This window comes from Podarcis muralis, chromosome 4, assembly GCF_964188315.1.
Source record: "Podarcis muralis chromosome 4, rPodMur119.hap1.1, whole genome shotgun sequence".
Taxonomy (NCBI): domain Eukaryota; kingdom Metazoa; phylum Chordata; class Lepidosauria; order Squamata; family Lacertidae; genus Podarcis; species Podarcis muralis.
In genome coordinates this window covers 759,600-786,208 of record NC_135658.1, presented here as the reverse complement: position 1 = coordinate 786,208, position 26,609 = coordinate 759,600, and the positions used below count along the sequence as shown (strand labels likewise).

The window sequence follows — 26,609 nt, the reverse complement described above, 5'->3', positions numbered from 1 at the left end:
TCGAAACCGCCAACCTTCTGATCAGCAAGTCCTAGGTTGTGGTAAATTTCAGCTAAGTATGCTGCAACTGGATTTCTTATGCACAGGGCCAATCCTGAACATTTTGGATTTGGGAACATTATGCATTCACAGTAGCAGTAAAGCTCTGCTGAATGAAATACAATTGCCTCTGGTCTATTTGGGGAGAATCCTGCAATGTGTTTAGGTTTTTACTCTGCTAACTATACATTGTAGTTCTGCTCTGGATCAATATTGAGTAGAATTCCATGACAGGGTCTTCCTCCAAGAAATCAATTGCTGAGAGTGAAGGCCCCCAACTCCCCACAGCTTTCCAAGTCCCTTCCTCTCTGGGGTTTCTGGCAAGCGATCCAACAGTGTCAATTCAATTGTCAGAAGTCTCTGGGCTCTGAGAGACAAGCAGGGAGGGTGGCTTCTGGCAGAAGGAGAGGGAGCCCCCGGTGGCTCCTCCTTCTCCTGACTCACCTCTGCCTCTCAACCTTCCTCTCCCACTCGTCTCCTTCCTCTTCTGCCTCTGATTCTGCACTGCATTCTGCCACAGAGTCTCCCAGCTCACTAAGCCCTGTTACCTCTTCAGCTTCTGACACCTCCTCTTCCCAGACTTCTCCCTCTTCTCCCTCTGACTGCTCATCCTTCCTCCACCTCCACTCCTTGGACTCTGAGCCATCTTCTGTTCCTGGTTCCCCGGCTGCTTCCTCCCACCATTCCTCTGTGCCCAACCAGTCCATGACATTGCTCCATCCCTCGGCCTCTGTCCCCACAAGGCAGCTTCCCCTGACCTGATCTGGTTCCACAGCCGCTGTTTCCTTTCTGCCCCCATGAAAAGATGGATCAGGAGGTCTTGCCGGCATCATTCTGCCAACTGCAAGAGAAAAAAGGTAAGCACGATGCCAGGAGTGCCTGCTTCTCTCACAGGTGAAACAGGGCATCTCTAACTACAGGTGCGCCTTTGAGAAAGCCTTACCTACTGAGTGCATTTGGACATTTGTGCCCATTTCATATGTTAGTTGTGCAGAAATACTTCTCCCTCTCTTTGTACCCTTGTTCCCAACTGTGTCCCCCCCCCAAAAAAAAAGATTAAAAAACCCCACAGATTAGTTGGGAAAGCAACAGAATGAGAGCAAATGGAGAAAAACCACCTTCCTCCTTACCCAGTGGCCTCTCTCTGGTGTCCAACGGAGGCCTCTCTGCCTCACAGGAATCCAGGTCCATTTCTACAAAATGATCCTTTTCCTGAGAAAGAAACCAAGGATTCAAAACAGCAAATGTATGGTGAGAAATGTTAGAAAGAGAATGACAAAGACAGAATTTTTAAGGGTGTTAGATCTCATTCCCAGAAAAAGGATGGGCCAACAGTAGAGCATTATAGGATGTTCTCCATCCTGTTTGGAGCCCCTTGGGAGTATCCAGAGCAAAGTCTCTCTCACCTGCTTTCTCTTTGCCTGCTTCCTCTCCTCTGCCTGACTCAGGAGGAAAGCTTCGGCCAGGGCCACCGCCTGCGAACTGGTCTCTGCTCCACAGTCCCTCACCCAGCTCTCCATCTCCGGAGGAAGGACAGACAGGAACTGCTCCAAGATCACCAGGTCCAGCATCTCAGCTTTCGTGTGCCTTTCTGGCTTCAGCCATTGACGGCAAAGGTGGTAGAGTCGGCTGCAAACCTCTCGGGGTCCTTTGGCCTCCTGGCAGCAGAACTGCCTCAACTGCTGGCTCTGCACCTCTGAGCAGAGGGTGTCCTCCTCACCCAGGATCTTCAGCACAGAGTTTTCCCAGAATACCCCACTGCTCCCAGTTTGGTTGGCATGGCCTCTTCCTGCTCCAGCTGAATCTTGCTCATCCATCTGTGCTCTCAGGAAGTCTCTAAGAGATTGGAAGGAACCCTTTGGACTTCTGCCAAGTTCTGTCTTAATGAGAAGCTCTAGCAAATCCTACAAAGCAAATGCATTGTTAAAGAATTGTTTTTATTATTATTAGTTAATATTTTTATTCTTTGCATAGTTGATATAGTTTTATATAGTTTGTATAGCTTTCTTCTTTAGGTGAGAGGGTCAGGGCTGTCTGGGAGTGTGCCCTAGCCAACAGAATGGCGGGGGCAGGCTCCACGGGGGGAGGGGATGTACTGGGACACCCAATCATATTGATCATGGGTAGGAGGAGGAGTTACACTATGACCAGACCATGTCATTACCGAGGAGGCAGGTTTAGTCATTGTTTGAGGACTATCCCTGCCTCCAGGTCTGGTCTTGACCGGGTGGATACTGGAATCAGCAAGGGAGACCCACATGACCTGGAGGTGCTGCTGTGCAATGCCAGGTCAATGATTCATGAGACCACGACTTGGATGGAGGACTTGACCTGGCATGTTCACCTCTATGGATGTTGGTGATCTGACATGAAGTGAAACTGAAACAAAAGAAGTGTCATGGTCGGATCACTTCCTGGTGCAACTGGACTTCTCTTTTTTTTTTTGCAACATAATTTTTTATTATTTCAGCATAAACAAACAAAATAAAACAAACAGTTTCATACTATTTTACAGATTCATTCTTAAGACTTCCTTCGACCTCTCCGTAAATCTTTCGTTATCTAACTAACACATATTTTCGCATCTCCTACTATCTATTGACATTGTTTCATTCCTTTCCATCCTTTTCCTTTTGACAATAGACTTACTTTTCTCACAGAGTTCTTTTAAACCCTACTAGCGTTATTTGTCCCTCACATAATTTATCCAGATATTCCACGAATGTTCCCCAATCTTCTATAAACTTTTGATCTTTTAAATATCTAATTTTCCCCGTCAAGCAACTGGACTTCTCCACAACCCTTTCCCTCTGCAGGGAGGAGGGACCAATTCGGATGGCCCACCCCTGGTACTTAATGGATCCAAATGGTTTCCAGAAAGGAGGAGGGGATGTTTTATCCCGTGTTGATGGCCTTTCAGCTGATTTCCATGTGGCCCCTGGAATGTGGAGTTAACCCGGGCTATCGATGGCCTGGTTCCGAAGCGACCTCTCCGATACATGGAGCCTGGAGAGCCCCGTGGATTTCCCCGGATCTGAGGGCGATGAAACAATCACTGAGATGGCTAGAGTGTCGGTGGCAGAAAACACACTCTGAATCTGACCAGATATGGGTTAGAGCTCAACGTCGAGCCTACCAAGTGACGATGGCTGTCTAAACTGCCTCTATTGCATCTGCAGAAAACAACACCAGGAGACTCTTTCAGGTGGTTCGCAATTTAGTGGAACCACCTGCGTCATTGGGGCCTCAAAAGGACCCTGAGATCTCCTGCAATGATTTGGCAAAGTTTTTTGCAGTTAAAGTCACTCAGATTTGGAAAGAGGTAGACTCCACCATAGGAGCAGGGCCAGGGTGGGAGAGTGCTAGAGTCCCCTCTAGTCAGGTTGCCTCCAAGGATGTGGACAGGCTGCTTGGACAAGTGAAACTGACCACCTGCCTCCTTGCTCATCCTGGCTCATAAAAGCCAACCGGGAAGGGCTGGGTGATGGGCTCTGTGGGGTGGTGAATGCTTCCCTCTGTGAGGGAGCCTTCCCAGACCCGATGAAAGAGGCAGCTATTAAACCGCTTCTTAAAAAAAATATCTTTGGACCAGGCCAATATAGCCGACTATCGCCCAGTCTCACATTTCCCATTTTTTGGTATGCTGATTGAGCGAGTGGTTGCTGAACAACTCCAGGCACACCTGGAGGATGCGGACCATTTGGATCCCTTCCAGTCGGGATTCACCATGGGACTGAAATTCCCTTGGTCGCGCTGGTTCATGATTTCTGGCGGGCGCTAAAGTGAGAGCTGCTTCCTAGTTCTGCTGGATCTCTCCGCGGCCTTTGATACCATCGACCATAACATCCTTCTGGACCGGCTAGAGGGGCTGGGAGCTGGGGGCACTGTTATACGGTGGTTCCGCTCCTTCCTCCTGGGCCGTGTTCAGAGAGTGGTGATGGGGGATGAGTCTTCAGACCTTTGGGCTCTCACTTGTGGGGTGCCTCAGGGTTCTGTCCTCTCCCCCTTGCTTTTTAACATATATATGAAGCCACTGGGAGGGATCATCAGGAGGTTTGGGCTGAGTTTTCATCAGTATGCGGATGACACCCAGTTCTACCTCTCTTTTCAATCAGAACATGTGAAGGTGGTGAAGGTCCTGTGTGAGTGCCTGGAGGCGGTTGGTTGGTGGATGGATGGACAGGGGCTAAGAGATTGAGGTTGAATCCTGACAAGATAGAAGTACTCTTTTGGGGGACAGACGGCGGGCAGGTGTGGGGGACTCCCTGGTCTTGAATGGGGTAACTGTGCCCCTGAAGGACCAGGAGCGCAGCCTGGGAGTCATTTTGGACTCACAGCTATCCATGAATGTGCAGGTCAATTCTGTGTCCAGGGCAGCTGTCTACCAGCTCCATCTGGTATGCAGGCTGAGACCCTACCTGCCCGCAGACTGCCTCACCAGAGTGGTGCATGCTCTGCTCATCTCCCGCTTGGACTACTGCCATGCACTCTACGTGGGGCTACCTTTGAAGGTGACCCGGAAACTACAACTACCGCAATCCAGAATGCGGCAGCTAGACTGGAAGCTGGTGACTAGGAGTGGCCTCTGTGACCCCATAACACCAATCCAGAAAGACCTACATTGGCTACCAGTACATTTCCGGGCACAATTCAAAGAGTTGCTGCTAACCTTGAAAGCCGTAAACGGCCTCATCCCAGTAGTCCTGAAGGAGCATCTCCACCCCCATTGTTCTGTCCGGACACTGAGATCCAGCACCAAGGGCCTTCTGGCGGTTCCCTCATTGTGAGAAAAGAGGTTACAGGGAACCAGGCAGAGGGCCTTCTCGGTGGTGGCACCCGCCCTGTGGAACGCCCTCCCATCAGATGTCAAGGAAATAAACAACTATCTGACTTTTAGAAGACATCTGAAGGCAGCCCTGTTAGGGAAGTTTTAAATGTTTGATGTTTCATACTGTTTTTAGTATTCTATAGGGAGACACCCAGAGTGGGTGGAGTATCATCATCATCATCATCATTATTATTATTATTATTATTATTATCATTATCAATATTATTAATATTGGAACCAGGGCTGGACTGCACCACAGCCCAAACCATGAGGTATCTGGAGGAGGAGGAGGAGGAGGAGGAGGAGAAGGAGGAGACGAAGAAAGCAGCCTCTAGCTCTCCTAGAAGGAAGATTGCAATGCAAAATGTGGAGGAACTGAAGGGGTTTCTGGGAGATGAATCAGCCTGGTTGCTCCTGCCTTCCAGTCAATGCATGAAGTCAGAACTGACTGACAAGGGAGTCATTTGTATCTTGTGAAAAATGGATGCCTGGCTCTAGTGGGGGTCCTCACCTGGGGGTCCTCAGGAGTTGCTCTCCCCCCACCCCCACGTCTGCACACATTTCCCCCCTGCTTCTGTCTCCTTTTCTTGCACTTGTACTCTCTCCCGCTCTCCAGGCAGACTCCTGGGGTGGGCTCCCTTTTTCTTTGTTCTGAGGGCCAGGTATGTATCTGGCCAACCCCCTGAGGGCCAAAGACATCTCCTTTGGAATTTAGGCAGCTAATTTATTATGATTATTCTCTTAGATGGCTTAACACACGCACAGCCATTGATGCCAAGGTCCCTGGAGGCTCAGGGAGTAGCAGCGCCCATTTCCAGCAACAATCCCTTTGGGAGAGAGAGGATGTGGTCCTGGGATGCCCTGCTCTGGGTGCGAGGGGATTGCTGCAGTGGCCTCCGTGGGGAGCTGCCCTGGGAGACACTGGGAAACTGGTCCCCAATGCAGCAGCCAGACTCTGGGCTGGGATCCCTCTCTTTATTCCTGGCCTTCCTCTCCCATCTTTTTTTTTTTTGGGGGGGGGGTGTCTAGTCCACCTTCTCGTCCAGCTTTGGAAAACCACTTGTACCTGTTCCCTCTGTTGTGCAATGTCGATGAGCAATGTCACCCCGAGTCCTAGGTCCTAGTCCTTTGCTTGAAGAAGGAGATTTCGGGGGAGAATCATTGTTTTTCTGAAGGGGGGGGGGCAAAGGCCAAATGAGTTTGGGATCCTCTGATCTGCAGGAAGGAGAGCGCGGCAGACCTGGCCCCTCCCTGGCAGGACCCTCTCCTCCCTGACTTGGGGGTCCCCCCTGCAGGAGCAGACCAGGCCCCCCCAGGCACCCTCCCTTGCTGCAGCCCTGGGACCCGCCCCCGTCTCCCCACTGCACCCTCGGGGGGGGGAGAGGAGACTCACCAGATCCCAGGAGGGGGCAGCGAGGCAGCCCTTGCAGGAGAGACACAAAGCAACACCCCCCCCCCCTTTCTTGCAGGGAAGGACTGGGGGAGGGAGGGGCCTTGGCTCTGGAGGTCCTGCCCCCCCTTGCTTCCTGTCCTCTCTAGGAAGGCAGCTCGGCTCCCTTTAACCCTTGCCAAGCCAAGTCCCCCAGCTCAGCCCTTCCTCCCTTTGCACAGCCTGAGCTCCGCGCTGCGCCCCCGAAGAGATCCCGGCTCGCCAAGGGTCTCTCTAATCCATCGCTGCAGCGCAGAAAATGGGGGGGGGGGGAGTGGAGGGCTTGGCCAAAGAGGGGAGCAACTGGGGCGGAGTGGGGAGCCTGTGCAACTGCCTCCCCCCCTCCACTCCCCCCCCCCCCGGCTGGACCAGAGCAGCTTCTCTTGGGGGGACGCGCCCCCCTCCCCCCCCACAGAGACAGACATATTCAAGGAACCGTTTTAAAGCCGATTTTGCGGGGAGTGGGGCGCCTATGCCCCTGGGGGACTTCCTCGCCCCCCCCCGCTAGATACGGCCCTGATCCCAGGGTCATCTAGTCCCACCCCCAGCAAGGCAGGAATCTCAGCTAAAGCATCCAGGGCAGATGGCCCTCCGATCTGTGCTGAGAAACCTCCAAGGAAGGAGAGTCCCCCACCTCCCAAGGGAGACCTTTCCCCTGCCAAACTGCTCTTAGGTGTCCCTCAAGGCAGCGGGTCCTGAGTTCCAGCACTGCCGAAACCATCGCACTGGCCGCCAAGGAGGAACCAAGAAAAGTTCAAAATAAATGATGATGATGATGATGATGATGATAATTTATTATTTATACCCCGCCCATCTGGCTGGGCTTCCCCAGCCACTCTGGGCAGCTTACAACCAAATATTAAAAACACATTGAAACCTCAGTCATTAAAACCTTCTCTCAACAGGGCTGCCTTCAGTTGTCTTCTAAACATCAGATAGTTGTTTATCTCCTTGACATCTGATGGGAGGGCGTTCCACAGGGCGGGCGCCACCACCGAGAAGGCCCTCTGCCTGGTTCCCTGTGACTTGGCTTCCCGCAGTGCAGAACTGCCAGAAGGCCCTCAGTGCTGGACCTCAGTGTCCAGGCAGAACGATGGGGGGAGGGGGGAGACGCTCCTTCAGGTCTACTGGGCCAAGGCAGTTTAGGGCTTTCAAGGTCAGCACCAACACTTTGACTTGTGCTCGGAAACGTACTGGGAACCAATGTAGGTCTTTCAAGACCGGTGTTATGTGGTCTCGGTGGCCGCTCCCAGTCAGCAGTCTGGCTCCCGCGTTCTGGATTAGTTGTAGTTTCCAGGTCACCTTCAAAGGTAGCCCTGTCCACCCCCCAAAACAGTACTTCTGTCTTGTCAGGATTCAGACTCAATCTGTTAGCCGCCATCCATCCTCCAACCGCCTCCAGACACTCACACAGGACCTTCACCACCTTCACTGGTTCTGATTTGAAAGAGAGGTAGAGCTGGGTATCATCCGCATACTGATGAACACCCAGCCCAAACCTCCTGATGATCTCTCCCAGCGGCTTCATATAGATGTTAAAAAGCATGGGGGAGAGGACAGAACCCTGAGGCACCCCACAAGTGAGAGCCCAGGCGTCTGAACACTCATCCCCCACCACCACTTTCTGAACACGGCCCAGGAGGAAGGAGCGGAACCACTGTATAACAGTGCCCCCAGCTCCCAGTCCCTCTAGACCAGAGGTCAGCGAATTTTTTCAGCAGGGGGCCATTTGCGGGGGTGGAGAACGAATTCCTATGCCCCACTAATAACCCAGAGGTGCATTTGAAATAAAAGCACACATTTTTCTCATGTAAAAACACACTGATTCCTGGGCTGTCAGCGGGCCAGATTTAGAAGGCAATTGGGTCGGTTCCAGACCCTGGGCCTTAGTTTGCCTTCCCATGATCTAGATGGTCCAGAAGGATGTTATGGTCGATGGTATCAAAAGCCACTAAGAGATCCAGCAGAACTAGGAAACAGCTCTCACCTTTGTCCCTCGCTCGCCGGAGATCATCAACCAGTGCGACCAAGGCAGTTTCAGTCCCATGATGAGGCCTGAATCCCGACTGGAAGGGATCCAAATGGTCCGCATCCTCCAGGCTGCCTGGAGTTGTTCAGCAACCATTTGCTCAATCACCTTGCCCAAGAATGAAGGATTTGAGAATGGGTGATAGTTGGCCATATTGGCCGCATCTAAAGATGGTTTCTTAAGAAGCGGTTTAATAAGGCTTTGGGTTCCTTTTGCTGAAGCCGGGAGAGCAAGACTCTCCTGGCTTCAGCAGAGAGGGAGAGCTGCACAGCGCCCCTTCAGTCAAGAAGGAGGAGAAATGAAAGGGGCTCCGTTTCTCCTGCTGCTTCGCTGAAGGGGTGCTGAGCAGAGATGGGGAGAATTCCCCCCCCCCTGTTCTCCCCCTCTAAAACAAGGTGTTTTTATGGTCGGGTGCGTCCTATAGAGCGAAAAACGAGGTAACTCACAGACAAAGAACAGATCCCTGGATGATCTCTCCGCCCCTCAGTGGCAGGACGACTGGAACTGAGCTGTTTAACCCTGTAAACTCTGATTCCCCTCACAGAATCAGCTGAAAGGCCATCAACATGGGATAAAACGTCTCCTACCACTCTCTGGTAACCATTTGGATCCATTAAGTGGCAGGGGCAGACCATCCAAATCAGTCCCACCTCCCTGCAGAGGGGAAGGGTCACGGAGAAGTCCAGTTGCACCACAAAGTGATCTGATGTGGACGAATCAGAACCTACAGGGTTAAGAGGTTCTGTGTGATGCCTTACATCATGAGGCGTGGTTACATTTACACGTATGGGAGTGGTTTCTCTGCGTGTGTTCTTCTCTTCCGCTCTGTCCGAGAGGGAGGATGTGCGAGTCGTCTCCGGGAGCTTGAGACTGAATTTACGATGTTATGCTACCCGAATAAAAGTGTTTAGAGATAAGAGAAGCCTGCGTGCAAGCCTGATTTATGATCCCCACACTGCAGCAGTCTTTCACCGTTGCGTATCGCTCTGCTAAAACTGTCCAGAGAGAAGCAAGAGGACATTGCTGTGATCAGCAGCGTGCTGTATGCGCAGAGGAAGCCTGCCGGGCGCCATATTTGGCCCTCTGGACGGCAAAGGTTATGGGTACTTTGCCAAAGCTTTGAAGCTGTTGCAGGAGAGACGTCCTATGTGTGGGGAAGCCAGCTGGGAAGAAGCTGGAGCCAGCTAGAGTTTTGCTGTTTTTGAGGCTGAAAGGAGCTCGCTGGGAGGAGGAGATCTGATCTGCCGGAGCCGGAGGAGGCTGGTCTGCTGTACCGGGAGCTGGACGCTGTTGTTTATGTGAGTCAGCTGGGCCCCGGGGGGAAGATGGCGGTTGGCCAGGAGGTACCGCTTGAAAAACTCACCACCCAGACATGGAATACATGGGTCAGGAAGGTGAGAGCGTGGTTTTTAGCCACGGAAATTTGGGACATATCCCAGAGAGAACCAGTGGCTACTGGAAATGGAGCACTGGTGGACAGATAGCAGAGAGAGATCTGCATGTTGAAAGCCAGCGTGCACCATACGCTACAGCATCATTTGGTAGGCATTAAGTCTGCCTGTGAAGCCTGGCAAGTGTTGAGAAGTGTGTGTGAAAACTCAGCAGGGGGCCAGGGGCAGATGAAAGCTGAGAGCTTAGTGAGAAGCTCTGAAGATTTTACAGCCTTGCGAAGTGCTGTTGGAACTGTCGGGGGGGGGGGGGGGGGCAGAGAAGCCCAAAAGTCAGTTTGGAAAAGTTTCCACTGTGTGTGACGAGCAGGAATGCAGTTTGAGAGGGGGCGGGGCTGGAATCGAGAGCCCGGAAGTTATGCCAGCTATGAGCTCACCCCAGTATTTTTCCACTCGTCGCTGTTTTATTTGCAATTCTCCTGACCATCTGCATCGCAACTGTCCGCAGAGGAACAGAGAGAGCGGGCAGGATGTGCCCAAGGTCGTTTCCCATGGGAACCAGTCCAGGAGAGGAAGTCAGCGTGGGAACGCAAGGGAAGGACGTGACTCAGAGAGTGGAGGCTGTTCTTTTCATCTCACTGCTTCTATGGCAACCTTAAAGAACAACTCCAGCAAGGACACGGTGACGCGCTGGGTGATTGATTCAGGAGCCAGTCATCACCTGATAAGCAAGCCACCTGCTGTCGGGATGCGGGACTGCAGGGCTGTTTCAACTGGGACGATTGTTCAGTTTGCAAACGGATCCCAAAAGCCAGTTTCTAACATGACACGTGTTTATGTTTCCTTTTTGCAGGCGCAGCTGCAGGTCTACATTGTACCGGAGATGCATTGTTGTCTGTTATCTGTACCAGCTCTTGTGAAGGAAGGGTACAAAGTTTGTTTTGAAAATAACACCTGTTCCATTTCCAGAGGGGGGAAACTGCTTGTCAACGTGGAGTGCAAGAACAATCTCTTTGTTCTGGAGACACCTCTGGAGGGGGGGGGGAATGCCGAAAGAGCACAGGCGCAGTGTGCTAGGGTTCCCAGTCATGATTCATGTGTTCATTTGTGGCACAGGAGAATGTTGCACAGCAGTTTGGAAGATGTGCAGAAGTTGCCCAGCTGCACTAAAGGGTGCAAACTCAAAGAATGTGGGAGATCCCTAGAATGCAGGGCATGCAAAGGGGCAAAGGTTCAAAGGTGTAGTTATCCCGGGGTGGAGAGGATAGCCAAAAAACCTTTTGAGCTTGTACACACAGATCTGTCAGGACCCATGGAGTGTCCGAGTCTGGGTGGGGCCAGATTTGCGCGAGGTCCTGCTGTGCTCCAAAAGCTTTAGGCGGCTATCCCTGAAGCCTGGAGAGTGAGAGGGGTCGGTGCGCACTGACCCCCCCCTCTCCAGGCTTCAGCGAAAGCAACGCGTAGCCTCTGGAGTGTGGAGGGAGCGCTCCCTCTGCGCTTTGGAGGCTTCGCGATGCTTTCGCTAAAGCCAAGGAGCCTGCATTCACTCCATAGGACGCACACACATTTCCCCTTAAATTTTGGAGGGGGAAAAGTGCGTCCTAAAAATACGGTACTTTAGTTTTCTGCCAAGAAGCCGAGACACCATGCCTGCTGTCTCAGATGGTCTGTTTGTTATTTTACTGTTCTGCTGTACAGAACAACAGCGTGTGGACTCTGTCTTCTGCAAGCTTATACACCAATAGGCCGCACTGTGCACACTCTGTTGAGTCCCGAAAGCAAATAGTACCACAGGGAAGTCTGCCGGACCACTTAACAGATTCCCTGGTGGCCCACTGGAATGTGGAGTTAACTAGTCCTATTGACTGTCTGGCTCCAAAGCGCACTCTCCGATTGTATGGAGCCCGGACAGCCCCGTGGTTTTCCACGGATCTGAGGGCAATGAAACAATCGCTGAGATGGCTAGAGTGCTGGTGGCATAAAACTCATTCTGAATCTCACTGGACATGGGTTAGAGCTCAACATCGAGCCTACCAAGTGGCGATAGCGACAACAAAGAAGACCTTCTTCACCGCCTCTGTTGCATCTGCAGAAAACAGCAGCAGGAGATTCTTTCAGGTGGTTTGCAATTTAGTGGAACCACCTGCTCCATCAGGGCCTGGTACGGGCCACATGATCTCCTGCAATGATTTTGCAAAGTTTTTGCAGCTAAAGTCGCTCAGATTTGGAAAGAGATAGACTCCTCTTTTTCCTGGCACAGGGCTGGGGCGGGAGAGTGCTAGAGTCCTGTCTCTGTCCATCTTGACTGATAAAAGCAAGCCAGGAAGGGCTGGGCGATGGTGGGGTGGTGAATGCCTCTTTCTGTGAGGGAGCCTTCCCAGAAAAAGATGGTTATTAAACCGCTTCTTAAAAAACCATCTTTAGATGCGGCCATGATGGCCGAGTATTGCCCAGTCTCAAATCTTCCATTCTTGGGCAGGGTGATTGAGCATGTGGTTGCTGTACAACTCCAGGCACGCCTGGAAGAAGTGGACCGTTTGGATCCCTTCCAGTCGGGATTCAGGCCTCATCATGGGACTGAAACTGCCTTGGTCGCACTGGTTGATGATCTCCGGCGAGCGAGGGACAAAGGTGAGAGCTGTTTCCTAGTTCTGCTGGATCTCTTAGTGGCTTTTGATACCATTGACCATAACATCCTTCTGAACCGTCTAGGCATGGGAAGGCAAACTAAGGCCCAGGGTCTGGATCCGACCCAATTGCCTTCTAAATCCGGCCCGCTGACAGCCCAGGAACCAGTGTGTTTTTACATGATAAAAATTATAGCTTTTATTTAAAATGCACCTCTGGGTTATTTGTGGGGCATAGGAATTCGTTCTCCACCCCCACAAATATTGTCCGCACCCCCACAAGGTCTGAAGAACAGTGGACCAGCCCCCTGCTGAAAAAATTCGCTGACCTCTGGTCTAGAGGGACTGGGAGCTGGGGGCACTGTTATACAGTGGTTCCGCTCCTTCCTCCTGGGCCGTGTTCAGAAAGTGGTGGTGGGGGATGAGTGTTCAGACGCCTGGGCTCTCACTTGTGGGGTGCCTCAGGGTTCTGTCCTCTCCCCCATGCTTTTTAACATCTATATGAAGCCGCTGGGAGAGATCATCAGGAGGTTTGGGCTGGGTGTTCATCAGTATGCGGATGATACCCAGCTCTACCTCTCTTTCAAATCAGAACCAGTGAAGGTGGTGAAGGTCCTGTGTGAGTGTCTGGAGGCGGTTGGAGGATGGATGGCGGCTAACAGATTGAGTCTGAATCCTGACAAGACAGAAGTACTGTTTTGGGGGGTGGACAGGGCTACCTTTGAAGGTGACCTGGAAACTACAACTAATCCAGAACGCGGGAGCCAGACTGCTGACTGGGAGCGGCCACCGAGACCACATAACACCGGTCTTGAAAGACCTACATTGGTTCCCAGTACGTTTCCGAGCACAAGTCAAAGTGTTGGTGCTGACCTTGAAAGCCCTAAACTGCCTTGGCCCAGTAGACCTGAAGGAGCGTCTCCCCCCTCCCCCCATCATTCTGCCTGGACACTGAGGTCCAGCACTGAGGGCCTTCTGGCAGTTCTGCACTGCGGGAAGCCAAGTCACAGGGAACCAGGCAGAGGGCCTTCTCGGTGGTGGCGCCCGCCCTGTGGAACGCCCTCCCATCAGATGTCAAGGAGATAAACAACTATCTGATGTTTAGAAGACAACTGAAGGCAGCCCTGTTGAGAGAAGGTTTTAATGACTGAGGTTTCAATGTGTTTTTAATATTTGGTTGTAAGCTGCCCAGAGTGGCTGGGGAAGCCCAGCCAGATGGGCGGGGTATAAATAATAAATTATCATCATCATCATCATCATCATCATTTATTTTGAACTTTTCTTGGTTCCTCCTTGGCGGCCAGTGCGATGGTTTCGGCAGTGCTGGAACTCAGGACCCGCTGCCTTGAGGGACACCTAAGAGCAGTTTGGCAGGGGAAAGGTCTCCCTTGGGAGGTGGGGGACTCTCCTTCCTTGGAGGTTTCTCAGCACAGATCGGAGGGCCATCTGCCCTGGATGCTTTAGCTGAGATTCCTGCCTTGCTGGGGGTGGGACTAGATGACCCTGGGATCAGGGCCGTATCTAGCGGGGGGGGGGCGAGGAAGTCCCCCAGGGGCATAGGCGCCCCACTCCCCGCAAAATCGGCTTTAAAACGGTTCCTTGAATATGTCTGTCTCTGTGGGGGGGGAGGGGGGCGCGTCCCCCCAAGAGAAGCTGCTCTGGTCCAGCCGGGGGGGGGGGAGTGGAGGGGGGGAGGCAGTTGCACAGGCTCCCCACTCCGCCCCAGTTGCTCCCCTCTTTGGCCAAGCCCTCCACTCCCCCCCCCCATTTTCTGCGCTGCAGCGATGGATTAGAGAGACCCTTTCGCGAGCCGGGATCTCTTCGGGGGCGCAGCGCGGAGCTCAGGCTGTGCAAAGGGAGGAAGGGCTGAGCTGGGGGACTTGGCTTGGCAAGGGTTAAAGGGAGCCGAGCTGCCTTCCTAGAGAGGACAGGAAGCAAGGGGGGGCAGGACCTCCAGAGCCAAGGCCCCTCCCTCCCCTGTCCTTTCCTGCTTGGGTGTCTCTCCTGCAAGCGCTGCCTCGCTCTCCCCTCCTGGGATCTGGTGAGTCTCCCCTCTCTCTGGGATCTGGTGGGGGTTCCAGGGCTGCAGCAGGGGAGGGGGCCTGGGGGGCCGGATCTGCTCATGCAGGGGGGGGACCCCAAGTCAGGGAGGAGAGGGTCCTGCCAGGGAGGGGCCAGGTCTGCCACGCTCTCCTTCCTGCAGAGCAGAGGATCCCAAACTCAGTTGGCCTTTGCCCCCCCCCCCTTTCAGAAAAACAATGATTCTCCCCCGAAATCTCCCTTCTTCAAACAAAGGAGTACCTAGGAATCGGGGTGACGTCTCTCAGCATCACTGCACAACAGAGGGAACAGGTGCAAGTGGTTTTCCAAAGCTGGACAACGAGGTGGACTAGCCCCCCCCCCAAAAAAAAAGGTGGGAGAGAGAGGCCAGGAATAAAGAGAGGGATCCCAGCCCAGAGTCTGGCTGCTGCATTGGGGACCAGTTTCCCAGTGTCTCCCAGGGCAGCTCCCCACGGAGGCCACTGCAGCAATCCCCTCGCACCCAGAGCAGGGCATCCCAGGACCACATCCTCTCTCTCCCAAAGGGGTTGTTGCTGGCAAAGCAGCCGGAAATGGGCGCTGCTACTCCCTGAGCCTCCAGGGACCTGGGCATCAATGGCTGTGTGTGGGGGGGGAGTTAAGCTATCTAATAAAATAATAGTAATAATAATGATGATGATAATAATAATAATAATAATAATAATAACAACAACAACAACAACAACAACAACAACAACAACAACAACAACCTGCCAAAGGAGATGTCTTTGGCTCCACCCACTTGGCCCTTGTCCAGATACATTCCTGGCCCTCAGAGGAAAGAAAAAGGGACCCCACCCCAGGAGTCGGCCTGGAGAGCGGCAGAGAGACCAAGTGCAGGAAAAGGAGACAGAAGCAGGGGAGTGGGGGTGGGGGGAGAGCAACTCCTGAGGACCCCCGGATGAGGACCCCCACTAGAGCCAGGCATCCATTTCCCACAAGATACAAATGACTCCCTTGTCAGTCAGGTCTGACTTCCTGCATTTACTCGAAGGCAGGAGCAACTCAGAGAAAATCCCTTCACCTCAGAGAAATCCCTTCAGTTGCCTCCCCATTTTGCATCACAATCTTCCTTCTAGGAGGGCTAGAGGCTGCTTCCTCCTCCTCCTCCTCCTCCTCCTCCTCCTCTTCTCCTTCTTCTCCTCCTCTCCTCCTCCTCCTCCGTCTTCTTCTTCAGAAGATATCTAATGGTTTCGTACAGTCCCACCCTGGTTCCTAGGAAGACTCATCCATGCTTGCTCACGGAACATTTCTCTTCTTCTAACCTAAAAATTCTGTAACTAATCAATGTATTTGCTTTGTAGGATTTCCTAGCACCTCATTAGCACAGACAGAACTTGGCAGAAGACCAAAGGGTTCCTTCCGATCTCTCAGAGGCTTCCTGAGACCGCAGATGGATGAGCAAGACTCAGCTGGACCTGAAGAAGGAAGAGGCCATGCCAACCAAACTGGGAGCAGTGGGGTATTCTGGGAAAACTCTGTGCTGAAGATCCTGGGTGAGGAGGTCACCCTCCGCTCAGAGGTGCAGAGCCAGCAGTTGAGGCAGTTCTGCTGCCAGGAGGCCAAAGGACCCCGAGAGGTTTGCAGCCGACTCTACGACCTTGACCGTCAGTGGCTGAAGCCAGAAAGGCACACGAAAGCTGAGATGCTGGACCTGGTGATCTTGGAGCAGTTCCTGGCTGTCCTTACCCTGGAGATGGAGAGCTGGGTGAGGGACTGTGGAGCGGAGACCAGTTCCCAGGCGGTGGCCCTGGCCGAAGGTTTCCTCCTGAGTCAGGCAGAGGAGAGAAAGCAGGTGAGAGAGACTTTGCTCTGGATACTCCCAAGGGGCTCCAAACAGGATGATGAACATCCCATAATGCTTTAGTGATGACCCATCCTTTTTCTGGGAAAGTATCCATGGAATGAGATCCAACACCCTGAATGTTTTTGTCTTTGTCATTCTCTTTCTAATATTTCTCCCCATTCTGTTTTTAATCCTTGTTGTTCTTTCAGAAAAGGGATCGTTTTGCAGAAATGGACCTGGATTCCTGTGAGGCAGAGAGGCCTCCGTTGGACACCAGAGAGAGGCCACTGGGTAAGGAGGGAGGCGGTTTTTCTCCACTTGGTCTCATTCTGTTGGTTTCCCATATAATCTCTGGGTTCTTTTCATCAAGCTTTTTTTTGGGGGGGGAGGGGGAGTTGGGAACAAGGGTCCAGAGGAGGAGAGATGTATTTCTGCACAACTAACATGAAATGGGCACAAACGTCCAACTGCACTCAGCAGGAGAGGCTTTCTGAAAGGCCCATCTGTAGTTAGAGATGCCCTGTTTCACCTGTGAGAGACATGGGCACTCCTGGCATCCTGCTTACCTGTTTTCTCTTTCAGGAGACAGAATGATGCCGGCAAGACCTCCTGATCCATCTTTTCATGGGGGCAGAAGGGAAGCAGCGGCTGTGGAACCAGATCAGGTCAGGGGAATCTGCCTTGTGGGGACAGAGGCTGAGGGATGGAGCAATGTCATGGACTGGTTGGGCACAGAGGAATGGTGGGAGGAAGCAGCCAGGGAACCAGGAAGGGAAGACGTCTCAGAGCCCAAGGAGTGGAGGTGGAGGAAGGATGAGCGGTCAGAGGGGGAAGAGGGGGAAGCCTGGGAAGAGGAGGTGTCAGAAGCTGAAGGGGCAACAGGGCTTAGTGATCTGGGAGACTCTGTGGCAGAATGCAGTGCAGAATCAGAGGCAGAAGAGGAAGGAGGTGAGTGGGAGGAGGGAGGTCGAGAGGCAGAGGTGAGTCAGGAGAAGGAGCAGGCACCGGGGGCTCCCTCTCCTTCTGCCAGAAGCCACCCTCCCTGCTTGTCTCTCAGAGCCAAGAGAGGTCTAACATGGAGGAGCAAAGGCAGGCTGCACACTGGCGCACTGTTCAATCGCTTGCCAGAAACCCCAGAGAGGAGGGGACTTGGAAAGCTGGGGGGAGTCGGGGGACTTCACTCTCAGCAAATGATTTTGTGGAGGAAGACACTGTCATAAAATTCTACTGAATATTGATTCAGAGCAGAAGTCCAATGTATAGTTAGCAGAGTAAGACCTAAACATGTTGCAGGATTCCCAAAAATAGGCCAGAGGCAATTGTATTTCATCCGGCGGAGCTTTAACTGCAACTGAAGGCAAATGAGGATACTGGTCACAAATCCAAAATGTACAGGATTGGCCCTCTCCATAAGAAATCCAGTTGCAGCAGACTTAAACTTAACTTATAATAAGTCTAAACCTTAAGACTCAGCATACTTTGTACAGAACACCAGAAGGAAGAGAGAGAGAAAGAGAAAGTGAAACCCAGGCTCCTTCTGGCCTCTTCTTATAGTCAGCCTGACCTTGACAGAAGAGATGACAGAACCACTTTAACCCAGCTGTACTCAGCTTCTCTGAAGGAATAACCCAAACATCAGGAACTTTCTGCTTGTTTCTTTTATGCAGAGAAGCTTCCGGAACCCTCTTGAACTAATTAGAATAGAATAGACAATATCACATCCATACTTTCTGCACTAAGAAATGCAAACTGACAAACCCTCAGGGAATGAGCTGCTGTTCTCATGAGGCCTGAAACTCAGCCAAGTCTGTGAATATTGTGTTCTTGCTGATAAAGAGTTAACTCCAGCTGTGAACTGTGGGATTTCCTGCCCAGATAACTCTGTGGCGCCAGCTGTCAGGGAGGATTCGGAGGAGCAATGGACAGAAGAGGCAGAACAGGGGGCAGAGACCGGTCAGGGGGAGCCGGGGCTCAGGGAGGCTGAAGAGCCCCTCAACCACCTAGAGGCTCAGGAAGGAAGCTGAGACTCCAGAAGGGAAGGGGCTTTCAAATCAGCACAGACAAGAAGGGAAATGAAACGTAAGGATCAAAGACGTCTTGTGCATGAATCGTAGGAAGCCGCTCCCTGAATCTGACTCAACAGGTTTGGACGCCTAATTCTGAACTGCAGCTGTTTCTTGTGTATGTGTAATAAAGACTGTAAATACCACGCTGACTGTGCCAGAGTGTTACTGGGAAGGGGAAACACCACCTTTACACCAGCCTTCTGAATGTCGCCAGTAGGATTCACCTGTAGTTGCTGTTTTCATGGAATCCTAGAGTTAAAAGGGACCCCAAAGGTCATCAAGTCCCACCCCCTGCATTGCAGGAGTCTCAGCTAGATCATCCAAGATAGATGGCCATCCAAAGTAGGCTTCTTGTATTTCTATATTGATCACTGAATGCTAAAATAGGCTTCTAAGCAGCGGACAGACGAGAACAAATAGAGGCCAGGATTCACCTAGCCAGCCCCATCTGCTGCGAAATATAGCCTGCCCCCCATTCCTCCCCCTCTCCATGCCCCCATGAACCCCTTGAATTTGGCTCCAGGGCAGTGGGAGGGAACCTCCCCAGAACAACTCACGAGGAGAGGAGAAAGGGGATCCTTCCATCAGGGAAACTGGGATGTTGCGTAGGCAGAATGACTTGAAAAACACCAACTGGAGTACCACCAATTTACAAAAAATGACTGCTCCAGTCACCAGTCTAGCTGCCGCATTCTGGATTAGTTGTAGTTTCCGGGTCACCTTCAAAGGTAGTCCCAGGTAGAGTGCATTGCAGTAGTCCAAGTGGGAGATAACCAGAGCATGCACTACTCTGGCGAGACTGTGGGCAGATAGGGTCTCAGCCTGTGTACCAGATGGAGCTGGTAGACAGCAGCCCTGGACACAGAATTGACCTGCGTCTCCATGGACAGCTGTGAGTCCAAACTGACTCCCAGGCTGTGCACCTGGTCCTTCAGGGGCACAGTTGGCCCATTCAGGACCAGGGAGTCCCCCACACCTGCCCACCCTCTGTCCCCCAAAAGAGTACTTTCTGTCTTGTCAGGATTCGACCTCAATCTGTTATAACAGAGCATTGTGTAGCAGATCATATTGATCCTGTCTCAGAGGAGGACATTTCCCTTTTTCTTTTAGGGTCCAGTGTGCTTTGAAGATGTTTCTGTTCATTTCACGGACGAGGAGTGGGCGTTGCTGGATCCTGACCAGAGAGCTCTGCATAAGGACGTCATGGAGGAGAATCATGGGATCGTGGCCTCTCTTGGTAAGGCTCCCTGTGGGATCGTCCTATCTGCCTGGAAATTCAAAATATACCTCTACGTGACAAGCCTCATACATTTCCACAGAGCTCAGCAGCGCCCCATACAACACCAGGGAACCTAACACCCCCAAATAAACCTTGAACAGCAAATTCCATTTTTTTCTGTGAACCATCTTCCTCCAGTTCTGCCTCCTTCTAGCACAGTTGGGTTGATCTGAACTGCCCAGGCATCTTAAATGTCAGCTTCAGAGTTGTTAGGACATATAAGTAGCTTCTGTCAGGTTTTCTGAAGAAGAAGAGTAGTTTGGATTTGATATCCCACTTTATCACTCCCCTTCAGGAGTCTCAAAGTGGCTAACATTCTCCTTTCCCTTCCTCCCCCACAACAAACACTCTGTGAGGTGAGTGGGGCTGAGAGACTTCAGAGAAGTATGACTAGTCCAAGGTCACCCAGCAGCTGCATGTGGAGGAGCGAAGACGCGAACCCGGTTCCCCAGATTACGAGTCCACCGCTCTTAACCACTACACCACACTGGCTCTTTCTGTTTTTGATTTTGCTGCTGTCAGTCTTGGGTTGACCAAAGAGACGCCTGACATTGGCGATGGAGGGGATGCCATGACTGGGCCAACCAAAATCTGTCCCAGAGAAGAGCCAGGCTGATTGAACCTCAGGTAGTAGAATCAGTGATAATTGTTGCGTCCGCAAAGTAAAGGAAGGATTGAACTCTGATTAATAAGAATACACACAGAGGCTTGAACAAGCAAGACTCTGGGAAGGGTTTGTATAATCGTGTCTCTCTGTGCTTGTCCGTCCGATCTCCGCAGCCCCCGGCCCAGGCCGTTTTATTCACAAAAGAACTTTTTACAGAGTGTTCGTAAGAACCAATCAGATTTCTTCTGAGCATTTCAACAAACCCACGTGGGGAGAAAGTTAAACTACTAAAACTAATTAAGCACAGGGTAAACAAAGAACAGAACTACAAAGAAGAGCATCTGGCAACCCCGGAGGTAATAAACAAGCAATATACATATGATAAGGAGGGTGGCCAGGAGGACAGTGACCATTATCACCTTCATGTGAAACCTGTTTCCTGGCCCTAAGATTAACATCCTAAGATTACCTATTATCAGAGGAACATCGTTAGAAGCGTGGGAAAAGAATAAAAAACTACTGGGGAAAAATACCCCCTGGTGGCTATCCCCTATCGACATATTAACTACCAAAAAAAAAACAAATATGGAAGGTGAGAGATTGACCTTTGAAGACCTCCTGGAAAGATCGCAAAGAGGATGGAAAATTAGATCTTATGAAGAGTTAAAAAGCAAATTAACAGGTTGGCTGCAGTATCATCAAATTAATGCCTTATGGAAGGAAGATAAATAGATTGGAATGAATGAGAAAAAATCAAAGTTCCAGGTAGAGATAATACAAAGTAAAACTAAACTGCTATCTAAAATGTATAATCAGCTATTTGTTCCTGATGCTGTAATCCCTTTTTTGTCTCCATTGCAGATTTTGATGAATTGGAAATCGAGAACAAGGATGAACATGACAAAACCCCCGGAGAGGAGAAGCCACGCAAAATTTTGGAGCATGGAGCGAGCTGCAGTCAGAGCTCCCATTCCACTTCCCAACAAAGAATTCTCATTGGAAAGAAACCCTATCAGTGCGTGGAATGTGGAAAGAGCTTCAGTCAGAGCTCCCATCTCACTAAGCATCAGAAAATTCATACAGGGCAGAAACTCTATCAGTGCGTGGAATGTGGAAATACCTTCAGTAAGAGAAGCCATCTCACTTCCCATCAGAAAATCCATACCGGGCAGAAACCCTATCAGTGCATGGAATGTGGAAAGAGTTTCAGTCAGAGTTCTCATCTCACTTCCCATCAGAGAATTCATTCAGGAGAGAAACCCTATCAGTGTGTGGAATGTGGAAAGAGCTTTAGTATGAGCTACAGTCTCACTTCGCATCAGAGAATTCATACAGGGGAGAAACCATATCACTGCATGGAATGTGGAAAGAGCTTCAGTCAGAACTCCAATCTCACTTCCCATCAGAAATTTCATGAAGGGGAGAAACCATATCCGTGCTTTGAATGTGGAAAGTGCTTCAGGGAGAGCTCTGATCTCACTTTCCATCGAAAAATTCATACAGGAGAGAAACCCTATCAGTGTGTGGAATGTGGAAAGAGCTTCAGTCAGAGCTCCACTCTCACTTCCCATCAAAGAATTCATACAGGGGAGAAACCCTATCAGTGTGTGGAATGTGGAAAGAGCTTCAGCCTGCGCTTCCGTCTCACTTCCCATCAAAGAATTCATACAGGAGAGAAACCCTACCAGTGTGTTGAATGTGGAAAGAGCTTCAGTCAGACCTTCTCTCTCACTTCCCATCGAAAAATTCACACAGGAGAGAAACCCTATCAGTGTGTGGAATGTGGAAAGAGCTTCATAAAGAGCTCAGATCTCACTAAGCATCAGAAAATTCATACAGGGGAGAAACCCTATCAGTGTGTGGAATGTGGAAAGAGCTTCAGGGAGAGCTCCTCTCTCACTTCCCATCGAAGAATTCATACAGGAGAGAAACCCTACCAGTGTGTGGAATGTGGAAAGAGCTTCAGCCTGCGCTTCCGTCTCACTTCCCATCAAAGAATTCATACAGGAGAGAAACCCTACCAGTGTGTTGAATGTGGAAAGAGCTTCAGTCAGACCTTCTCTCTCACTTCCCATCGAAAAATTCACACAGGAGAGAAACCCTATCAGTGTGTGGAATGTGGAAAGAGCTTCATAAAGAGCTCAGATCTCACTAAGCATCAGAAAATTCATACAGGGGAGAAACCCTATCAGTGTGTGGAATGTGGAAAGAGCTTCAGGGAGAGCTCCTCTCTCACTTCCCATCGAAGAATTCATACAGGAGAGAAACCCTACCAGTGTGTGGAATGTGGAAAGAGCTTCAGCCTGCGCTTCCGTCTCACTTCCCATCAAAGAATTCATACAGGAGAGAAACCCTACCAGTGTGTTGAATGTGGAAAGAGCTTCAGTCAGACCTTCTCTCTCACTTCCCATCGAAAAATTCATACAGGGGAGAAAACCTATCAGTGTGTGGAATGTGGAAAGAGCTTCAGTATGGGATCCCGTCTCACTTCCCATCAAAGAATTCATACAGGAGAGAAACCCTATCAGTGTGTTGAATGTGGAAAGAGCTTCAGGGAGAGCTCTGATCTCACTAAGCATCAGAAAATTCATACAGGAGAGAAATCCTATCAGTGCTTTGAATGTGGAAAGAGCTTCAGTGAGGGCTACAGTCTCACTTCCCATCAGAGAATTCATACAGGGGAGAAACCCTATCAGTGTGGGGAATGTGGAAAGAGATTCAGGAAGAGCTCCCATCTCACTTACCATCAAAGAATTCATACAGGGGAGAAACCCTATCAGTGTGTGGAATGTGGAAAGAGCTTCAGGGAGAGCTCCTCTCTCACTAAGCATCAGAGAATTCATACAGGGGAGAAACCCTATCCGTAAGCAGAATGTGGAAAGAGCTTCAGTCAGAGCTCTTTTCTCACTAGTCACCAGAGAATTCATGCAACGATTGGAAAAACCATTATATAGCTTTAGGAGCCAGGTAAATTCGCACCTTGTTAACCAGGCCTTTGCCTAATTGACATCTAATGCCCTTTTAAAATGTGGTAGTGAGGGGGGTTACAGATGTATATTTTGTGTTTTTATGTTGTCTTTTTATGTTGTAACCGTCCTACGACATGTGGGAACAGAAGTCAACTTTTAGAGGCTGAGGGGGTTTTGCCCCCCAATAGTATATTTGAGGGGGCCACCCCCCCCCAGTTGATAGGCATCGCCATTCCAATGCCCTTTATGCATCATGCGATTGATTGTGCAAGGCAGCCCTTACCTGACCCCCACCAATATTTTATTCAAGTTGGCACCACTGTTTCGGGTGGTATACAAATTAAATAATTACATAAATTGCCTTCCTTTGCACATGTTTCAGCTTGTCAATATCCTTATTTATTATCATTTTTAATATTTATGTGCCCTCCATCTGAAGATTTCACAACAGAAACATACAGGATGAAAGCATGGCTTTCTCAAAAACAAGTCAAGCCAGAGAAATCTCTCCTCCCCTTTTTAGAATCATAGTTGGAAGAGACCACAAGGGCCATCGAGTCCAACCCCCTGCCAAGCAGGAAACACCATCAGAGCACTCCTGACATATGGTTGTCTAGCCTCTGCTTAAAGACCTCCAAAGAAGGAGACTCCACCACACTCCTTGGCAGCAAATTCCACTGTCAAACAGCTCTTACTGTCAGGAAGTTCTTCCTAATGTTTAGGTGGAATCTTCTTTCTTGTAGTTTGGATCCATTGCTCTGTGTCTGCTTCTCTGGAGCAGCAGAAAACAACCTTTCTCCCTCCTCTATGTGACATCCTTTTATATATTTGAACATGGCTATCATATCACCCCTTAACCTCCTCTTCTCCAGGCTAAACATGCCCAGCTCCCTTAGCCGTTCCTCATAAGGCATCGTTTCCAGGCCTTTGACCATTTTGGTTGCCCTCCTCTGGACACGTTCCAGTTTGTCAGTGTCCTCCTTGAACTGTGGTGCCCAGAACTGGACACAGTACTCCAGGTGAGGTCTGACCAGAGCAGAATACAGTGGCACTATTACTTCCCTTGATCTAGATGCTATACTCCTATTGATGCAGCCCAGAATTGCATTGGCTTTTTTAGCTGCCGCGTCACACTGTTGGCTCATGTCAAGTTTGTGGTCAACCAAGACTCCTAGATCCTTTTATGGATGGAGTTACAAACTTTGTTGGTCAGGGGACAGCTGTGGAAATAATGCATCTTGATTTCAGTAAGGCTTTTTAGAAAGTCCCCCGTGCTCTTTCTGTGAGAAAGCTGGTAAAATTTCGGCTGAACAAGGTAACTGTTTGGTGGATTTGACTGACCAAACCCAAAGAGGACTCCTTCATGGTTCCTCATCATCTTGGGAGAAGTGACAAGAGGGGTGCTGTAGGGTTCAATCCTGGGCCCATTGTCATTCAACGTCTTTATGAATGAGTTGGATGAAGGAACTGAAGGGGATGCTCATCACATTTACAGACGACACCATTGGCGGAGGCCAATGTGGCAGAAGGCAGAATCAGATCAAGGGCAGGAATGTTGTTGTTGTTGTTTAGTCATTTAGTCATGTCCGACTCTTCGTGACCCCCTTGACCAGAGCACGCCAGGCACTTCTGTCTTCCACTGCCTCCCGCAGTTTGGTCTTCGAAGACACTGTCCCACCATCTCGTCCTCTGTCGTCCCCTTCTCCTTGTGCCCTCCATCTTTCCCAACATCAGGGTCTTTTCCAGGGAGTCTTCTCTTCTCATGAGGGGGCCAAAGTATTGGAGCCTCAGCTTCACGATCTGTCCTTCCAGTGAGCACTCAGGGCTGATTTCCTTCAGAATGGAGAGGTTTGATCTTCTTGCAGTCCATGGGACTCTCAAGAGTCTCCTCTAGCACCAGAATTCAAAAGCATCAATTCTTTGGCGATCAGCCTTCTTGATGGTCCAGCTCTCATTTCCATACATCACTACTGGGAAAACAATAGTTTTAACTATACGGGCCTTTGTTGGCAAGGTGATGTCTCTGCTTTTTAAGATGCTGTCTAGGTTTGTCATTGCTTTTCTCTCAAGAAGCAGGCGTCTTTTAATTTCGTGGCTGCTGTCACCATCTGCAGTGATCATGGAGCCCAAGAAAGTAAAATCTCTCACTGCCTCCATTTCTTCCCCTTCTATTTGCCAGGAGGTGATGGGACCAGTGGCCATGATCTTCGTTTTTTTGATGTTGAGCTTCAGACCATATTTTGCGCTCTCCTCTTTCACCCTCAATAAAAGGTTCTTTAATTCCTCCTCACTTTCTGCCATCAAGGTTGTGTCATCTGCATATCTGAGGTTGTTGATATTTCTTCCGGCAATCTTAATTCCTGCTTGGGATTCATCCAGCCCAGCCTTTCACATATAAGTTAAATAAGCAGGAATGGTACCACTTTATTCTGCCTTGGTCAGGCCCCACCTAGAATCCTGTGTTCAGTTCTGGGCATCACAATTTAAGTATCCAAAAGGTGGGGGAACACAATCCGTATTCCTTTTATAACATGTGGCCAATGTTTATTGAGTACATAAATTGTGAAGACTGTTGCCGGAATCTACCCAGCACTCGTGGGAAAATGTGGCGTGATCTTTTAGAATAATCAATTGAAACTTTAACACATGGCAGGATGAAAGTCTGCAATTCCATGAGGACAAGCTATTTGTTGTTTACTGTTGTAACCATTGCTTTCTTTAAAATTATCTTTTATACCATGAAAATAAATAAAAGCACAGGTTTAATTTCATCTGGAGACGGTATTGTAATGCTTATAGGGGTTGCTCGTGCGTAAGTTGCCGCTGCTCCTGGCTAGGTTACCTGGTTAAACCCTTTCTGTCTGGACAGCCCTTCACTTCGTGGCTGTTTCAGTAGCTGGCAGAATCTGTCAGTGGGCGTTTCTTGAACCTCTTCCAGCAAAGAAGTTCTTTGACGCCAAGTCTCCGCCTACTCTCCCTGCGCAGAAGTCTTCTGTGCAGGGTGGGTGTGGGCAGCGGAGGACCCGTGCTCTCCCCGCTGGTCTCCGGCGAGGAGTCCTGGAGCCCCCTCGCCGATTCCCCCATCTGCCCCCCTTTACCCCTGGTGTTACGCTGATTTCCTTCCCCAGCCGATGAGCTGCCTCTCCCTTCTGGGCCCCTCTCCAGCATCGCTTTGGAGCCTTGCCTCCACCTCTGGCTCCGATGTCCGTTCCCTGACATCCACCTCCCCCCCAGGACCCCCTTCACCCCTGGCCCGACCTTCTGATCCAACTTCGTCCCTTTCCTCGGCCGACGATGCGGGGAATCCCCAGAAGGAGCTGTCGCCATCCTCTGAGGATTCAAAACCCGCTTCCCACCCGCTCCGAACTCTTCCCGTGGGGTGGGCCTCCCAGTCTGATTCTTCTCCCTCTGACCCCTCCCCTCCCTCCTCTTCGGAGGCAGGAAAACCCACAAAGTCCTCTTCGTTGTCTGTGGTTCCAAATT

The 26,609-nt window shown here is 50.6% G+C and overlaps 3 protein-coding genes and 2 long non-coding RNA genes across 18 annotated transcripts in view; 3 read left to right on the top strand and 2 right to left on the bottom strand.

Moving 5' to 3' along the window:
* The window catches only part of LOC114589686 (uncharacterized), a 386,543-nt gene that overhangs the window by 55,752 nt on the left and 304,182 nt on the right, over nucleotides 1-26,609 (bottom strand). For 3 of the 11 annotated variants that reach the window (XM_077927809.1, XM_077927814.1, XM_077927817.1), the window contains exons 3-4: nucleotides 1,170-1,251; nucleotides 798-880 (exon numbers count right to left, since the gene is read on the bottom strand). The exons of 5 other annotated variants lie outside the window; for them this stretch is intronic. In XM_077927809.1, coding sequence (XP_077783935.1) covers nucleotides 798-880; nucleotides 1,170-1,251 — 165 coding nt within the window. Of the gene's footprint in view, nucleotides 1-797; nucleotides 881-1,169; nucleotides 1,252-1,445; nucleotides 1,944-6,260; nucleotides 6,431-26,609 lie in introns of those variants that run through there. 3 more of the 11 variants (XM_077927811.1, XM_077927812.1, XM_077927813.1) reach the window with 2 other exon arrangements.
* The window catches only part of LOC114589761 (uncharacterized), a 498,312-nt gene that overhangs the window by 367,127 nt on the left and 104,576 nt on the right, over nucleotides 1-26,609 (top strand). The window contains exon 1 of one of the 4 annotated variants that reach the window (XM_077927914.1): nucleotides 14,322-14,408. The exons of the other annotated variants lie outside the window; for them this stretch is intronic. The gene's annotated coding sequence lies outside the window, so the exon portion shown is untranslated. Of the gene's footprint in view, nucleotides 1-14,321; nucleotides 14,409-26,609 lie in introns of those variants that run through there. 4 annotated transcript variants of the gene reach the window in all.
* On the bottom strand, nucleotides 7,070-8,479 carry LOC144327620 (uncharacterized). Its single transcript, XR_013392741.1, has 2 exons — nucleotides 8,284-8,479; nucleotides 7,070-7,733 (listed from the first exon to the last, which is right to left on the bottom strand). It is a non-coding gene; the product is annotated as an uncharacterized LOC144327620 (long non-coding RNA).
* On the top strand, nucleotides 12,208-13,596 carry LOC144327616 (uncharacterized). The gene is made up of 2 exons (XR_013392737.1): nucleotides 12,208-12,344; nucleotides 12,933-13,596. It is a non-coding gene; the product is annotated as an uncharacterized LOC144327616 (long non-coding RNA).
* LOC114595249 (uncharacterized) lies at nucleotides 15,121-25,897 on the top strand. Its single transcript, XM_077927899.1, has 5 exons — nucleotides 15,121-16,214; nucleotides 16,415-16,496; nucleotides 16,788-16,870; nucleotides 19,382-19,508; nucleotides 21,019-25,897. The coding sequence occupies exons 1-5, from the start codon at nucleotides 15,813-15,815 to the stop codon at nucleotides 23,022-23,024; spliced, it is 2,700 nt and encodes an 899-aa protein (XP_077784025.1). The 5' UTR covers nucleotides 15,121-15,812; the 3' UTR covers nucleotides 23,025-25,897.

Coding starts and splice junctions, on each gene's coding strand:
- LOC114595249 (XM_077927899.1), top strand. CDS start 15,813: ATGGATGAGCAAGACTCAGCTGGACCTGAAGAAGGAAGAGGCCATGCC. Junction 16,215..16,414: donor AGGCAGAGGAGAGAAAGCAG/GTGAGAGAGACT, acceptor TTGTTCTTTCAG/AAAAGGGATCGTTTTGCAGA. Junction 19,509..21,018: donor TGGGATCGTGGCCTCTCTTG/GTAAGGCTCCCT, acceptor TCTCCATTGCAG/ATTTTGATGAATTGGAAATC.